The sequence below is a fragment of the Jaculus jaculus genome, chromosome 11 (genome assembly GCF_020740685.1).
Source record: "Jaculus jaculus isolate mJacJac1 chromosome 11, mJacJac1.mat.Y.cur, whole genome shotgun sequence".
In the NCBI taxonomy this organism is placed as follows: Eukaryota; Metazoa; Chordata; class Mammalia; order Rodentia; family Dipodidae; genus Jaculus; species Jaculus jaculus.
In genome coordinates, this window is record NC_059112.1 from 93,849,112 (window position 1) to 93,866,839 (window position 17,728).

The 17,728-nt window shown below is 41.4% G+C and overlaps 1 protein-coding gene across 3 annotated transcripts in view; it reads right to left on the bottom strand.

The window, feature by feature from the left end:
- Positions 1–594: 594 nt before the first annotated feature.
- LOC101608952 (ankyrin repeat domain-containing protein 26-like) overlaps positions 595–17,728 on the bottom strand; it is a 28,803-nt gene continuing 11,669 nt past the window's right edge. For all 3 annotated transcript variants that reach the window (XM_045130297.1, XM_045130295.1, XM_045130296.1), the window contains 4 exons: positions 17,238–17,449; positions 7,148–7,388; positions 3,834–3,887; positions 595–1,142 (listed from right to left, as the gene is read on the bottom strand). In XM_045130297.1, coding sequence (XP_044986232.1) covers positions 1,134–1,142; positions 3,834–3,887; positions 7,148–7,388; positions 17,238–17,449 — 516 coding nt within the window. In that variant the 3' untranslated portion in view covers positions 595–1,133. The remainder of the gene's footprint in view (positions 1,143–3,833; positions 3,888–7,147; positions 7,389–17,237; positions 17,450–17,728) is intronic.

The following is a 17,728-nucleotide window of genomic DNA, read 5'->3' on the forward strand; positions in this document are numbered from 1 at the left end:
CGCCACATGTTCTCTCTCATATGTGGATCCTAGCTACAGATGATTGGGCTTCTGCATGAGAATGAAAATACTTAGTAGCAGAGGCCAGTAAGTTAAAAAGGAGACATAAAGGGAAGAGACAGGAAGGGACGAGGGTACTTAATAGGTTGATATTGTATATATGTAAGTACAATGATTGAGATGGGGAGGTAATATGATAGAGAATGGAATTTCAAAGGGGAAAGTGTGGGGGAGGAGGGAATTACCACGGGATTTTTTTTATAATCATGTAAAATGCTAATAAAAAATTTAAAAAAATAAAAAAGAAATAAACTAAAAAGGTAAAAATCTGTAGGAAACCATTTCTCCATGAGGAAAGTACTAAAAATCAACATTTAAAATTGAAATTGCAAAGAAAATCATGTAAGTTTGGCAGCACTCTACCAATCATAACACATTAAAATGTTGACAATAATTATAATGTCTGTATATCAAGATATTTGTCACACTTTTTAATATCTTCATATATGACAAAATTTGAAAAGACAAATATGCCATCACTAATGTGCCATTTAACTCTAGCAAATTATGAACAGCAAGGTTGTTTGCGTGCTGTTTAAGTAACTAGCATTGAAGCACAAATTGAGTGTACAAAACTTGATAATACTAGTTTTCACTGGTAAGAAACACTAAAACTTAGTTACAGATGCCAACAATACTTTAGGACATATGTGGGTTTTTTTTTGTGTGTGTGTTTTGGTTTTTTGTTTTTTTAAGGTAGGGTCTCACTCTAGCCCAGGCTGACCAGGAATTCATTATGTAGTCTCAGGGTGGCCTTGAACTCACGGCGATCCTCCTACCTCTGCCTCCCGAGTGCTGGGATTAAAAGCGTGCACCACCTCATCCGGCTAGAACACACCTTTTTAAGTCATTCATATGTAATACAAAAACATTCACTTTCACCAGCGTTTCCACATACACCTAATAGGAAATAAAACGATATATAAAATAGTCCAGTAACTAAAATGCATTTTTCACATTATATAATTTCTTTGCCATCTTTGTATGTTCTTCTGGTACTTCTTTTAGGAAGCCTGTGACTTCACATATGAGTAAATTCCGGGTGGGGTGTTCTAAAGAATCCAGATTCAAATTCACAGTAGCTGCAAAGAAAAAAAAAAAAAATATATATATATACATATATATATATATATATATATGTGTGCTCTCTATGTCAAAGACTTCTAAGTAAACTAAGCATGAATTAGTTTTTTAAAAGATGAAGATTGTATCAATATTAATCATAATGATGAAAATATACATGTATGACTACAACACAAGATACTGTTAAATATAATTTGCTAGTAGCTATATTCTGAATTGATGTTCATGTGGCTAAGTATTAGAGCAACTGGTGTCCCCATTCTTTATTTAGTTATTCCACAATCACATGCTAAGGCCCCGTGACAGGCACTGGATGGCAGGCGCGGGGTGCTACACTTCTCTTCCATCAGACACCACCATGTTAAAACACAGACGAGCAAGCCAGGCCTGGTGGCACACGCCTTTAATCCCAGCACTTGGGAGGCAGAGGTAGGAGGATTGCCGTGAGTTCGAGGCCATCCGGAGACTACATAGAGACTTGCAGGTCAGCCTGGGCTAGGATAAGACCCTACCTAGAAAAACAACAACAACAAAAATAACAGATATGCAGAAAGTTTCCACGTAGGGTCACAGATACTGCAGCAGGAACAATCAGGGCAGTACGGGAACAACAGAAGGGACTTGTGTGTATCATTGCTGTGTCAGTATGGAAGGCTTTGTCTGGTGGAGGAGATGCAAGCTAGCGTCCGCAGACCGGAAGCACGCAAGTACACGAGTGCTTGCCAACAGCTAGCGGAGAGGAAGAGCGCTGGTGGGGTTGTGTGTGGCCAGTCCAGTTGGGCGGGAAGCGAGAGCAAAGTGGGGCAGTGGGGTGGACGGCAGGACGAAAGTCTGCATAACTGCCAAGAATCACACTGACCTGGGCATTTTCAGTCCATGCTATGGAAAGTTAAGCTTTTCTGAGTCTCTCAGACCAAGGATTCAAATCCTTCCAAATTTTCCCATAAATCAGTTCCAAATGGCGTGTTTCCAGCATCTGTGACCCCCCCACACTAGCAGCATGATGGCAAGGGGAAGCATGGCATGAGCAGAGGCTGGACATCACCTCTGCCACAGCATGTAGAAATACAGCAGCAGGAGAGCGAGGAGCGAGCAAACACAAGCAAGATGGAGCTGGCTGTAACACCCCTAAGCCTGCCCCCAACAACACGCCTCCTCCAGCAAGGCCCCACTTCCCAAACTGCCACCAGCTGGGGACAAACATTCAGAACACATGAGTTTATGGGGGACATCTGATTCACCATAACATCTATTTGTTTTCAAGATTAGAGGTTAAATGTTCAAGTAGCTGATAGCTAATTAATGAACTTAACATGAGTACATTTCAGGGAAGGCATGTATATCTACTGTGAAGGTTATAGTTAAAAGGCATTTGTGGTAGGTAACTAACTATGGAAATTTTATTTATTTATTTATTTATTTTTAAAACAGTATTTCTTTTTTTTTAAATATTTTATTTATTTATTTGAGAGTGACAGAGACAGAGAGAAAGACAGATAGACGGAGAGAGAGAGAGAATGGGCGCGCCAGGGCTTCCAACCTCTGCAAACGAACTCCAGATGCGTGCGCCCCCTTGTGCATCTGGCTAACGTGGGACCTGGGGAACCCAGCCTCGAACCGGGGTCCTTAGGCTTCACAGGCCATCTCTCCAGCCCAACTATGGAAATTTAAGAGAGTACATCTGTGGATTATTTCTTTGCACTTATCATCAAAGGAATTTATACTTGACAGAGAGTATGAGGTTTTTCAATCTAAAGACAAAACAGGAAGGAATTAGAAAAGAATTCTGCTTGTATTGTGTGCAGAGGCAACAGAGAAAAAAAAATATATGGCCAATGTGTCACCCTTTTAAAAAGAACAGAACAGCAGAGAATATATGAAGACAGCATTCACCCATCTATCTATCTATCATCTATGTATCAATTGTTTATCTATATGGTTTATACATGTAGGTATGTATCTACTGCTGAGGATTAGCACTGCCATCAAGGCAGGTGTGGAGCAGATTAAATGTTCAGTTTGGGGGCTGGAGAGACGACTTAGCAGTTAAGGAGCTTGCCTGCAAAACCTAAGGACTCCAGTTGGAATCCTGCAGATCCCAGGTAGTCAGACATAAGCATGCAATGTCACACATGCCCACAAGGGGGTGCACACATCTGGAATTCATTCACAGCAGCAGAAATGCCCTGGTTTGCCCATTCTCTCTCTCTCTCCATCTCTTTCTCTCTCTCTCAAAACAAGAGAAAACTTTAGTTTTGAATCCCAACAATTGAGAAATGATCAATCACTTCTAAAAAGAAACATACAAGCAAATGAATGAAGTAGAAAAATCAATTCAAGATGTGGGTTAGAAGTTCTGGTAAGATGGCTCAGTTAGTGTTAATACCTGCAATAAAGAGTGTGCAGCAATAAAATGTTTATAAAAATTGAGAAAAAGCATTCAGGTATGGTAGTTCATGCTTTTAATCCCAGCACTTGGAAGGCAAAGGAAGGAGGTTGCTGAAAGTCTGAGGCTAGCCTGAGACTATAATGGTCCATCAATCTGTTCTTAGAGCACTACAAGGTGTCTCTCAGGCCAAGGACTGAAATCCTTCCAAATTCTCCCATCAATAAGTTCCAAAAGCCCAACAGGCGTGTTGCTAGCATCTATGACCCTACTCAACTAGTACCAATTTTTCTGTTGTAGTTACCTTCTCATTTCTGGGAGAAAACACTCTACTGAAGCACCTGATGGGAGAGTTTACCTAAAAGAAAATTGAGAAAAGTATACTATAAGTAAAACACGAGGCGTATACTCTCAGGGCTGGAGAGATGGCTTACTGGGTAAAGTGCTTGCTATATGAACATAAAATCTAGAGTGTAGATCTCCAGAACCCACATACAATGCCAGGTGTGGTAGTGCATACCTACGATCCAAATGCTAGGATGGGGGAGACAGAGAATGCCTGGGGCTCACTGGTTAGATATTCTAGTCAAATAGTTGAGATCTAGGTTCAGCAAGGGACCATGTCTCAAAGAATTAGATGGAGAACCAGTGTGGTTGTGCACGCCTTTAGTCCCAGCACTTGGGAGGAGGAGGTAGGAGGATTGCCATGAGTTGGGGACCACCCTGAGACTACATTGTGAATTCCAGGTCAGCCTGGGTTAAAGCAAAACCCTACTTCAACGCCCCTCCCAAAAAAAAAAACCCGAGAGAGAGAGAGAGAGAGAGAGAGAGAGAGAGAGAGAGATAGGTGTAAAATGCCTGAGGAAAACGCCATATGTTCACCTCTAGCCTTCAGCTGCATGTGAACACATGTGTACACACATCCACACATACTTGTGCACCCATACATATCCAAATAAACATATACACATCCAGGCACACCACACACATAACACACAAAAGTATGTATTCTTACTTAATAAAACGGAGAGATTTAGGACTGGGGTGACTGCCCTAGCTATTGAAGTTATTTACTTGCAAAGCTTGGTAGCACAGGGCTAGTTTAGTGGCCCACGGTCACTTGCATTGGCAAGAGACCCCAAACTGCCCCCCCACTCGAAAACAGAAATTAATCTATCTGGTATTATGGGTTTATTTAATTAATAAAGTATCCATCTCAGGTTCCCTTAAATCAGCATGCATTTTTTTTGGTTGAGTGTTTGTAGATGATTAGGGATGGCAAACAAGGGATGGTTTCAGGAAAACTTTAAATGCCAGGAAGCACAGCCAAGATAAAACTGCACAGTGAGGCTAGTGCATGTCAAAGCACACCTTTAGTTTGAGGTAGTCAAACTGACTTCAGAAAATATAATGGTAATGGGCTTTTAAAGAAGGTGAAGTATTGGCAAGCAACTAGAATGACGCTATGAGACAGTGGAAATGGGGAGGGATGGCAGGGGAGATCGTTTATAGGCAAATGGAAGGATAGAATACAGTGGGTAGAAGGGTCTTGTGGAAGGACAGGGGCAATGGAAGATGTCAGGGTAATTATACAAAACTAATGACAGTGCGAATCAGTACGAGAGAAACCTTCCCTCTGGTTACCTAATTAAAAAATATAACTCGTAGTAAGAGCAGGGGCAAGGGAGTAGGTTAGTCGAGGCAGAAATGTGCTGTAATGGGGTAGAGAAAGCTTAAACCTAAAGCTAGCGCACCCATATATATCCAAATAAACATATACACATCCAGGCACACCACACACATAACACACAAAAGTATGTATTCTTACTTAATAAAATGGCTAGTAAATCCCAGTGCCAGTACTGGATTAATCCCACAGAGGTCTACTGGTCAGGAGCCATGATGTCCCCAAAACAACGTGAACTATTGCCAAAGCACGTGGTTACCCACCAGAGCTAAGTGGTAAAACCCTATTGCTAAAGATACCCCTGGCTGTGGTCATAGGAAACCGAGAGATGACACTGGAGCTAAGAAGGAAGGCAGCTCCTTGCTGGCTGGGCTTCATAGTGTAGAAAAATGCTGTGTGAGCTGCGGGGGGATAATGGTCACCCTCAGTGTGAACAACAGGGGTTATGGCAAGCTACAAAAATCAACCAGCCAGGCAAGATATACACACCTGTGCAATAGTGTCACACAGGTTATGGGAGTAATAAACTGCTCTCTGATTGAATATGAAGTCCACTGAGTGGGAGGGAACTCATGCCTGATACCGAGAACCAGAATCCTATGTACAAGGAGGTCATAGCCTCTAGAGAGAAGCTCCCACTGTTCTTTGTCTATGAAGAGATGGTATGTTCATCAAAAAGTCTTTTGAAATTACTATGTTCACCCCCTTTGATCTATGCTGCTCTCACTCTTGTTTGGATAATCTGTTTTATACAGATCACAGTGAACTCCAGGCAGAACCAAGATCAATCAATATGGCAAGAAAAGACAGTCGACTGCCTAACACAAGACCAGTCATCTCTATCACACCTGCCAGGTACCATGAGAATGTGGCACCTTAAACACTAATCTGACAGCCTCCTCTAGAGAGACACTGAGGAGACTCAAACTCATCAAAGCAGAAAATCAGGATGCACAGAGCTCAACACTAATGGAGACTTATAACATGCCTGCCTAGGATTTTCATCTTTTAAAAAATATTTAATGTATTTATTTATTTGAGAGAGAGAGACAGAGAGACAGAGAGTGAGAGTGAGAGAGAATGGGCATGCCAGGGCCTCCAGCCTCAGCATACAAACTCTAGATGCTTGAGTCACCTTCTGCATTTGACATATGTGGGTAATGGGGAATCATACCTGGGTCCTTAGGCTTCACAGGCAAGTGCCTTAACTACTAAGCCATGTCTCCAGCCCTTCTTTTTTATTACTATTAACTTTACAGTGTGAACAGATTGTATATTTGTCATATTCTTATCAGGTTATACTCTTATGCCCCCTCTCCCCACCATTATTCCATTGAAAGTCCTCACCAATGGGGTTATTAGTATTCATTTTGGGGTCATGACTGCACTAGTTAGTCTCTGTGTCTACCGCATGTCCCTGGAGGAGGTTCTCAGGATAGCAGTGAGAGCAGCACTCATATTTAATCCACCACTTCCTTGGTATAATGTTTCCTGGGCCCTGGCAGATGAGATAGAGGTGACTCCTCTCATGCTAGGCAGTTGGCTTTCTTGTATTCCTGATGGGTCTTGGGTCTCCCTGGTGTTCAAGGGGGAGATGGGAGTATGACTAATATACAATATATTTATATATATTCATATATTCAATATACAATATATTTATAAATAAAGTTCTCAAAAAGAAGAAGGTGGAAACCTATCAGTTTAGCTACATTTGCCAAATCGAGTTGACAAATGAGCAGCCCTTGAGAATAAGAGCATCAGGAACCTTTAAAACTTACCAAGTTTCTGTTTTCTTCCATTATGAAATGGGTTACTGTGACTTTCAGTTGATATGTAGAAATCAGCTAAACAACATTTTATTTCACTAAATTACAAACAAGAATTACAGAAGAAATAAAATCCAAAGAGGATAAAAAGGTAATTTGACTAACCATGGTCTTGTAGTTGTGCATGATGTCAATTGAATACCACAGGTTTGAGGTAGGGTCCACTATGTTGTCTCTTGAAAAACCTCCAGAAAAACCTCTTGGGATGAAAACTCTGTTACTAAGGTCTCCAGTAAATGCGAGCTCTGGGGCTGGTCTTGCATTAAGGGTGCTCTGCTGTGAAGATTTCTTCTTCTGTCTCTCTAGGAGAAGTTTTGTCATGACCTCTGCTATACTTGCATCTGTCCTGTGATCATTGCAAAAGACAGAAAGTTGATATTACATGCTTCCTTAATGAGTTTTGGATCATACTGCTCAACAGGAAGTGAAGTTTGCCATTAAACAGTATCTGAGCACTCAAAATGTGTCAGAGCATGTCCACTATATCCAAGTACAGGTTGAAAGTTGTTCTAAGGAAGTGCATGTGTTCCAAGCAAATGCCTCTAACTGCTGAGTGATCTCCCCAGTTCCAAGGGCATGTATTTATAGGGAAGGATTCTTAGCTAGAAAAGTAGTTGGGAGAGAAATGACTGTCAATGAATTATAGCTTAACAGGTAACTCTGGAAGTACTCTGTGTATAAGATTCTTGAAAGTAAAAATAAAAAAAAATTTAAAAAGGGCTGGAGAGATTGCTTAGTGATTAAGGTGCTCGCCTGCAAAGCCAAAGGACCCAGATTTGATTCCCCAGGACCCATGTTACCCAGATGCACAGGGGGGCACACATATGTAGTTCTTGTGCAGTGCATGGAAGCCCTGGCGTGTCCATTTTTACCTCTCTCTCTCTCTACCTGCCTATCTCTATCTCTCTAATAAATAAATAAAAGTAAAAAAAAAAAGATTCTTGAAGGTGCCATTAGAAAAACAGGTGGAGTTGAAAAAAAAAATCATTCGAAGCTAGGTCACACAGGTCCAGAAAGACAAACACCGCATGCTCTCTCTCATCTGGGGTTCCTAACTGGCATCAATTAGAGGTGAATGCAAATGGCAGTCAGCAAAAGAAAGTTGGGCATGAAACTAGAATGAGACCAAGAGAGAGAAGAACTGGGGAGAGAGGAGAGGAGAAGCTATGTGACAAGTTAGAGAAGGGCAGAATATTGGGGGGGGGGCTTGGATTGGTAGCAGGGAGGAAGGGAGAGTGGGAAATTCACAAAAGTTAAGACATCCTGATTCAGTCCCACAGAAATCCTAACTTTGACTAGCATTCTACAAGATATAACCACCAATATGACCAATATGGGGGGGGTAGTCCAGGCAGGAGTGGGGAGAAGCTTAATCTTAAATCGATGGACTCTGGCTGGCAATTCCCAGGCCCAGATTAGGGTTGTTGTCCACAGTGAGCTGTTGGCCAGGGAGGCCCATGAGGTCCCTCGACAATGTAGACCATTGCCAAAATACTTGATTACCTGCCAGAGCTAAAATGTAAGACCCCATCACTGAAGACACCACAAGCTGCGGTCAGAGGACAACAGATTACCACGCTGGAACTGAAAGAGAAACTAGCTTCCTCTTAACTAGCTTCCATAGTGCCAGAAAGCATTGTAGGAGCTGCTGGGGGGGAAAAAAAAACAAAAAAACTTTTACCAAGAGCATCAATAAGCAGGAGACGCTGGAGACTACAAATAAACCATTCTAACAAGAAGTACACACTTGTGTAATAGTGGCACACAGCCTCTGTGGGTAACCAACTGTTCTATGATTAGGCAGAAGACCTGCTCAGTGGGAGAGAATTCATACCTGGTACTGAAAACCAAGTCAGATTCCTACAGCAAGGAAACTCATACTTCAGAGAGAAGCTCTCACTGTTTTCTGGAGAAGAGTGGGCTTGCACAACAAAAACAAATCTCTCAACTATGCATACCTACTTTAATCCAAGCTGCTCTCACTCTTGGTTAGAGAATCTGCATTATTTCATAGATTGCACAGAAAGTGGAGGAGAGTCAAGATCCACCCATAAGCCAAGAAGATAACTGACTGCCCCCCAGAAGGCTTGCCACCTCTTCCCCATCTTCCAGGGCCCAGGAGAACTTGCAGTGGAAGCAGTGCCATGAATACTGCTCTTACTACTGGCCTGACAACCAGCTCCAGTGTCACAATGGCAGACACAGTGATCAAGCAAAACCTAGCAAAGAAATCCAGAGGCTACAAAGAACTCAACATCAAATCAAACTTCCAGCAGTTCTGCCTTGTCTTGGGGATTACTGCATAAGAGGGGCAGAGCGATTGTCAGAGTCATAGATGGGAGGAGTACTCTGTGGCACTTTCCCCCACTATACCATTTGGAGTGACTGAGGCCTTCATAACTCCGTAGTCAATCCCATAACCCCACAGAGGAGTGTCCCAGGGAAATAAGAACAGAGGAGAGGGAATGAAAGGGTAAAGTCTGGAGCCGGGCATGGAGGCGCACGCCTTTAATCCCAGCACTTGGGAGGCAGAGGTGGGAGGATCGCCGTGAGTTCGAGGCAACCCTGAGACTACATAGTGAATTCCAGGTCAGCCTGGGCTAGAGTGAGACCCTACCTCAAAAAACAAAAAACAAAAAAAAAAAAAAGAAAAAGAAAAAGAAAAAGAAAGGGTAAAGTCTGAACAAAAAGTAGATCATCTAAGGTCAAATGTTATTTTTGGGTTTTGTATCTTCACCCAGAAGTTGGTGTCAAATAAACAAAACAGTCTTAGAACAAAGCAAAGCACATATGAAGGGAGATGATAATTATGTCAGTTGGCCTGACCATATCAGCCACTTCACTCTGTGAATGCGGAAACATCGTATTGCACTCCTTAATTATACACAGTTAAAGACAAAACGCAAAGAACTAGAAAGCTTGTACTTAGTATATCAGTTTAAGGATTTGAAAGCCCACCCCTAAAGGTATTTGCAGGTATCTGTACACTCTCCCATCTTCTGTGAGAAATGAGGCAGTTGGCATTGAGGAAGAACAGAGAGGAGCAGCCTCCAGGGGAGAATGAGACAGCTAAGCTGGGATCGAGAACAGCCAAGGCAGCCGTGAAAGCACTGAGGCCTAGGCACCAATGCATCCGGGGTGGGACCCGCCCTGTCTGTCTCCCACACAGCCTTCACAGGGAACAAGGACTTAAACTTTCATTAACCTTTATGCTGATCTCTCCCTATATCACAACTAGGATTTTAGGTAGAGTATAAAACTCTGAAGGACGGTGTTGTGACCTCAAATGGTAACAGCAACAATCACAATTGGGGAAGTTAACTCCCCAAGTGCCCAAAGGTGCCCAGTGGAGCAGCAGTAGTGTATGACACACAAGCTTAAGTGTTATCTTCTAGAAAACAGCCAATCTTGTTAATGTTTCTTTTTCAGCAGTTACTGACCAGAAATTTATACCAATAAGCCCCTGAAAGCTTTTTTATAAAAATAAGAAACTTTAAAAATATTGTCAAAATTTTGGAAAGGGCTGGGTGAAGTGGCACATGCCTTTAATCCTAGCACTTGAGAGGGAAAGGCTGGAGGATCACCATGTGTTCGGGGCCACCCTGAGACTACATAGTGCATTCCAGGTAAGCCTAGGCTAGAGTGAGATGCTACCTCGAGAAACCAAAAAAAAAAAAAAAAAGGCTGGAGCAATGCAAGCCAGATGCATTTGGTGGCACACGGCACATGTGTCTTGAATTCATTTGCAGTAGCTAAAGGCCCTGTCTTGCCCATAAATAAATAACTAAACAAAAAGTTTGTCATTTTTTTAAAAAAAGTATGTGAGTCCAAAAGAAAGGGCAGAACTGCTTCTAATGCTATCTTTTAGACACATCATGGCTTTGATATTCATGGCCTCACAGTGGCTGATGCTACCTACACAAAATGTACATAACAGGAAGAAAAAGGTAATGACATCAGGGCTGGAGAGACGGGTTAATGGTTAAGGCGTGTGCCTGCAAAGCCTAAGCACTCATGTTCAAATCTTCAGGTCCCACATAGCCAGATACACAGTGGCACAAGCACACAATGTTGCATATGTGCCACAAGGGGGCGTATGCATCTGGTGTTAATCTGTAGTTGGCTGAAGGCCCTGGAGCACCCATTCTCTCTCTCTTTCTCTTATTTCTTTCTCTCACTCAAAAATAAAAATAATGGAGCCAGCCATGGTGGCACATGCCTTTAATTCCAGCACTCGGGAGGCAGAAGTAGGAGGACTGCTATGAGCTCAAGGCTGCCTGAAACTACATACTGAATTCCAGGTAAGCTGGGCTAGAGTGAAACCCTACCTTGAAAAAAATTAAAAAAAACAAACAAACATCCCCTGTTCCTGGATTGGAAGAATCAATATTGTGAAAATGGCAATCTTACTAAAAGCAATCTACACATTTCATGCAATCCCTATCAAAATTCCAAAAGCATTCTTCATGGAAATAGAAAAAACAATCCAAAAATTCATTTGGAATCACAAAAAACCTCGACTATCTAAAATAATACTGAGCAACAAAAATAAGGCTAGTGGTATCACCATACCTGATTTTAACCTGTACTACAGTGCCATAGTAACAAAAACAGGGTGGTACTGGCACAAAAACAGACATGTAGATCAGTGGAACAGAACAGAGGACCCAGATGTAAGCCCAAGTAGCTATTAGCCACCTGATATTTGATAAAGTTGCCAAAAATACTCACTGGAGAAAAGACAGCCTCTTCAGCAAGTGGTGTTGGGAAAACTGGATATATATGTGCAGAAGGATGAAAATAGATTCTTCTCTCTCTCCATGCACAAGAATTAAGTCCAAATGGATTAAAGACCTTAAAATCAGACCTGAAACTCTGAAACTGCTAGAGGAAAAAGTAGGGGAAACCCTCCAACATATTGGTCTTGGCAAAGACTTTCTGAATACAACCCCAATTGCTCAGGCAATAAAACCACAGATTAACCACTGGGACCTAATGAAATTACAAAGATTTTGCACCGCAAAGGACACAGTGAAAAAAGCAAAGAGGCAACCTACAGAATGGGAAAAAATCTTCACCAGCTATATATCTGATAGAGGATTAATATCTAGGATATACAAAGAACTCAAAAAGTTAAATAAGGAATCAAACAAGCCAATCAAAAAATGGGCTATGGAGCTAAATAGAGCATTCTCAAAGGAAGAAATACGAATGGCATATAAGCATCTAAAAAATTGTTCCACGTCACTAGTCATCAGGAAAATGCAGATTAAAACTGCATTGAGATTCCATCTCACTCCTATCAGATTGGCCACCACCATGAAAACAAATGATCATAAATGTTGGCAGGGATGTGGAAAAAGAGGAACCCTTCTACACTGCTGGTGGGAATGTAATCTGGTCCAGCCATTGTGGAAATAAGTGTGGAGGTTCCTAAAACAGCTAAAGATTGGTCTACCATATGACCCAGCTATAGCACTCCTAGGCATATATCCGAAGGAATCATCATCTCATTTCCTTAGAAGTACGTGCTCAACCATGTTTATTGCTGCTCAATTTATAATAGCTGGGAAATGGAACCAGCCTAGATGTCCCTCAACTGATGAGTGGATAATGAAGATGTGGCACATTTATACAATGGAGTTCTACTCAGTGGTAAAGAAAAATGAAGTTATGAAATTTGCAGAAAAATGGATGGACCTGGAAAGGATTATACTGAGGTAACCCAGGCCCAGAAATCCAAGCGCCACATGTTCTCTCTCATATGTGGATCCTAGCTACAGATGATTGGGCTTCTGCGTGAGAATGAAAATACTTAGTAGCAGAGGCCAGTAAGTTAAAAAGGAGACATAAAGGGAAGAGACAGGAAGGGACGAGGGTACTTAATAGGTTGATATTGTATATATGTAAGTACAATGATTGTGATGGTGAGGTAATATGATGGAGAATGGAATTTCAAAGGAGAAAATGTGGAGGGAGGAATTAACATGGGATTTTTTTTATAATCATGGAAAATGCTAATAAAAATTTTAAAAAATGTATTAAAAACAGCGAAAAAAAGGTAATGACATCAAAATAGAAGAGTGACTAATTGGAAAGAAGAAGGGATTCATAAGGAGAGGATTTGGGAGGGGAAATAGGAGTGATGGGAGAGGATTATCATTGTTTATTGTCAATACTTATGGAAGTTCTCAATAAAAAGTTAAAAAAAAAGAAAGTCTAAAAAATATATTTAGCTAGGGGCTGAGGAGAAGACTAAGGAGTTATAGGAATTTGCTTGCAAAACCTGACTTTGCAGGTTCTATTCCCCAGGTATATACATAAAGCCAGATGAGTATTTGTTTGCAGCAGTTAAAAAGACCCTAGTTTGCACATGTGCGCGCGCGCGCGCGCACACACACACACACACACACACACACACACACACACACACAATATACATACATACATACATATATATATGTATATATATATATTACATATATATATTAATTTGAAAGCTGGGCGTGGTGATGCACGCCTTTAATCCCAGCACTTGGGAGGCAGAGGTAGGAGGATCACTTTGAGTTCAAGGCCACCCTGAGACTACATAGTGAATTCCAGGTGCTGGGGTTAAACCCAAGGCCAATGTATGCTAGATCAGGACTACATAAGTGATCAACTATGCCAGGCCATACATTTATATTCTTTAGTTACTTTTCATTTCTTTTTCTTAATATTTTATGTATTTATTTATTTGAAAGAGAGAGAGAGAAATGCAGATAGTGAGATCGAGAAAGAGAGAATGAGCTAATTATCTAATTATCTCTCCTCTGGATTCTAATCAGGTCTCTCCATGGTCTGTGCCGACAGCGATTGGTGTCTTTAGCAGTGGTAACACTTGATTACTGGTGGGTAATCAAGTGTTCTGATAGAAGTCTGTCTTGTTTGCTTTGGGAGATCTAGTAGGTCTCTCTGGTCAACAGCTTATTGTGGATGTAGACCACATCCTGGTACAGGGAATTACAGGCCAGCGCCAAGGGAAAAGAAACAAGCAAATTCCAGAGAAGAAAGAGAAACAGGAGAAATTTGAGGTTAGGTTTCATCTCACTCTCTCCAGGTTCCTTCGATTCGGGTACTCCCTCTAAGGTTTCCTCGAGAATGGACACACCAGGGCTGCTAGGCACTGTAAATGAACCCCAGACACATATGCCACCTTGGGCATTTGACTTTACATGGGTACTGAGGGATCAAACCTGGGTCCTTTGGCTTCACAGGCAAGCACTTTAACTGCTAAACCATCTTTCCAGCCCTATATTCTTTTGAATGTTTCATTTTCAGCAGATGCTGACCAGAAATTTGACAACCATAAGCATCTGAAGGCTTTTTTATATGAAACTTTAAAAACATTTAGCTATTGTCAGAATTCTGGAAAGGAAAGAACTATGCAGCATGTGCCCCTTAGGAGAAAGACGTCATCAACGGTGTTAATCAGCAGTGGACCCTTGCAAGTCTTATGCCTGGCCAGCAAGACCAAATGTGTCAACCGGTCAAGGTGGCATGTCTCTTATGGGAGAAAACAACTGCTCTCTGATTGGACTGGGAGGCCCGCTCAATAGGAGGGAATTCACGCCTGCCACTGAAAACCTAGTGAAAAGCCTATAGCTAGGGAAGTTATAAGCCCTAGAGGCGTAACGACTACTGTTTGCTGGCTAAGTGCATATATTACACACATCAAACTGCTCTCTAAACACTTACGTTTTGCCCTCATATTAATGCTACTCTCACTTTTGGTTAGAGAAACTTTTCTTTTCAGATGGTGGTGACCACTGGGGTGACTCAAAAGTCACCATAGTGCTGAGAAGAAGTGACAGTGGAGTGTTCACTAAGTGAGACATTTCTGTCACACCCTCCAAGGCTCAGGAGCCATTGTGGGAAGAGGTGGCAGAAAGAATGTAAGAGGCTGGGCCTGGTGGTACATCGTTTCTCCCAACACTTGGGAGGCAGAGGTAGGAGGATTGCCTTAAGTTTGAGACCAATCTGACAGTACACAGTAAATTCCAGTCCAGTCTGGGCTACAGCAACACCATACCTTTAAAAAACAAACAAACAAACAAACAAAAAAAGGCCCGGGGAAATGGGTTCGTGGTTAAGGCACTTGCCTGAGAAGTCTAAGGGCCCAGGTTTGATTCCCCAGAGCCCACATAAACCAGATACACATGGTGGCACGTGTCTCTGGAGTCCGTTTGCATTGGTTAGAGGCCATGGCTCACCCATTTTTTCTCTCTTTAATAATTAAATTAATTAAAAGTTTTTCTTTTTTCCTTCCTTCCCCCCTTCCTTCCTTCCTTCCTTCCTTCCTTCCTTCCTTCCTTCCTTCCTTCCTTCCTTCCTTCCTTCCTTCCTTCCTTCCTTTCTTTTTTAAGAATGTAAGAGCCAAAGGAAGGGTAGAATTTCTTCTAATGCTGTCTTCCAGACACAAACATGGCTTTGATATTCATGGCCTCATAGTGCCTGATGCTGCCTACACAAGACCTGCATAAGAGAATGGAAAAAGTGATGTCATCAAAATAGAAGAGCAACTAGCTGGGAAGAAGAAGGCATTCATCAAGAGCAGATTTAGGAGGAGGAAAATCAGAGTTGCGGGAGAGGCATATCATGGTTCATTATTTATGACAATAAAATGTTTTAAAAAAGAAACTAAAAAAATACTAATGTAGGGGCTGAGGAGAAGGTGAAGCAGTTCAAGAAATTTGTTTGCAGGCTGGAGAGATGGCTTAGCAGTTAAGCACTTGCCTGTGAAGCCTAAGGATCCCGGTTTAAGGCTTGATTCCCCAGGACCCACGTTAGTCAGATGCACAAGGGGGCACATGCGTTTGGAGTTCGTTTACAGTGGCTGGAAGCCTGGTGTGCCCATTCTCTCTCTCTTTCTCTCTCTCTTTGTCGCTCTCAAATAAATAAATAAAAATAAAACAAAAAAATTAAAAAAAAAGAAATTTGTTTGCAAAGCCTGATGGACCAGGTTCTATTCTGCAGCCATACACATAAAGCCAGATGAACATTTGTTTGCAGCAGCTAACAGACCCTGGCATGCATGCGTGTACACACATACACACAGACAGTAAATAAAAATTAATCTGAAAAACTTTGCTAAAAGACTAATGTACAGGTCAACTACATGGGAACACTGAGAGTAAAAAGCCATAGAACAACAAAGGAGGGAGGAAAATAAATTAACATTAACAATAAAGTTATTAAAGGAAAATTCATTTGCTGATGTTATTTTTCAAAACTAAATTCTCTTTTCCTTAAAAAAAGTCTTTTTGGTGGTACTAGGGGTTGAACCCAAGGCCCTCTGTATGCTCAATAACTGTGCCAGCTCGTACATTTATATTTTCTAGTGACTTTTCTTTTTCTTAATATTTAATTGTTTGTTTGTTTGAGAGAGAGACAGAGAGAGGATGCGTGCCAGGGGATGCTAGGTCAGGACTCTACAAAGAAGCCAGAGTGCCAGCCCATACACTTACATTGTCTACTTACTTTAATTTTTCTTAATATTTTATTTATTTATTTGATAGAGAGAGAGAGAATGGGCATGCCAGGGCTTTAAGCCACTGCAACTAAACTCCAGATGCATGCACCACCTTAAGCATCTGGCTTCATGTGGGTACTAGGGAATCAATCCTGGGTCCTTTGGCTTCACAGGCAAGCCCCTTAACAGCTAAGCCATTTCTATATCCATTTATATAATTTAGTTAACTTTTCCACATCTCACTAATCTCCACAACCTGTTTGTGGTGGTTTGAGTCAGGTGTCCCCCATAAAGTTAGGTGTCCTAAATGCTAGATCCCCAGCTGATGGAGATTTGGGAATTAACAGCTCCTGGAGGCAGTGCATTATTATTAGGGGCAGACTTATGGGTGTTATAGCCAGTGGCCCCTTGCCAGTGTTTGGCACACTCTCCTGTGGCTATTGTCCACCTTGTGTTAGCCAAGGGGTGATGTCCACCCTCTGCTCAAGCCATCGCTTTCCCCTGCCATCGTGGAGCTTCCCCTCGAGCCTGTAAGCCGAAGTAAAACTCTTTTTCCTCCACACTGCTCTTGATTGGGTGATTTCTACCAGCAATGTGGACCTGACTGCAACACTGTTTCACTAAAAATTATGACCTTGAATCAAATTAATGAGCTAATTTATATTCTGTGATGTTCTGACTTACTTGCTTAGTTTATTTGACAACGATTTTCTAAGTTTGACTTCCTCTGGGTAGAGTTGCTTGTAGTTGTCTATTGCTATCTGATTGGCATGGACTTGACTTCTCATTCTCGAGAGTTCAGATTCCAGATCTTTTATTTTGAGCTCCATCTGATTTGGTACTGACGCATTTTCTGTGCATATTAACTTCTCCTTTTCCTGTTGAATGGCTTTTGTCTAAGACAAATTAAAAGGATATGTTTTAAAAATAATTATAATACACATACTTATGATGCATTTATTTCCTTTAGTTTTCAATCATTCAAAGAGTGGTTTTAAATACATGATAAAAAGATACCAGAGTTTAAAAAGTTTGCTGGCACACACATTTAATCCCAGCACAGCCTGGGCTAGAGTGAAATCCTACCTCAAAAACAAACAAACAAACAAACAAAAACTGATAGTAGAGTTCAACATATTTTCCATTAATACTAGTACATGAAACTTTAACTATAA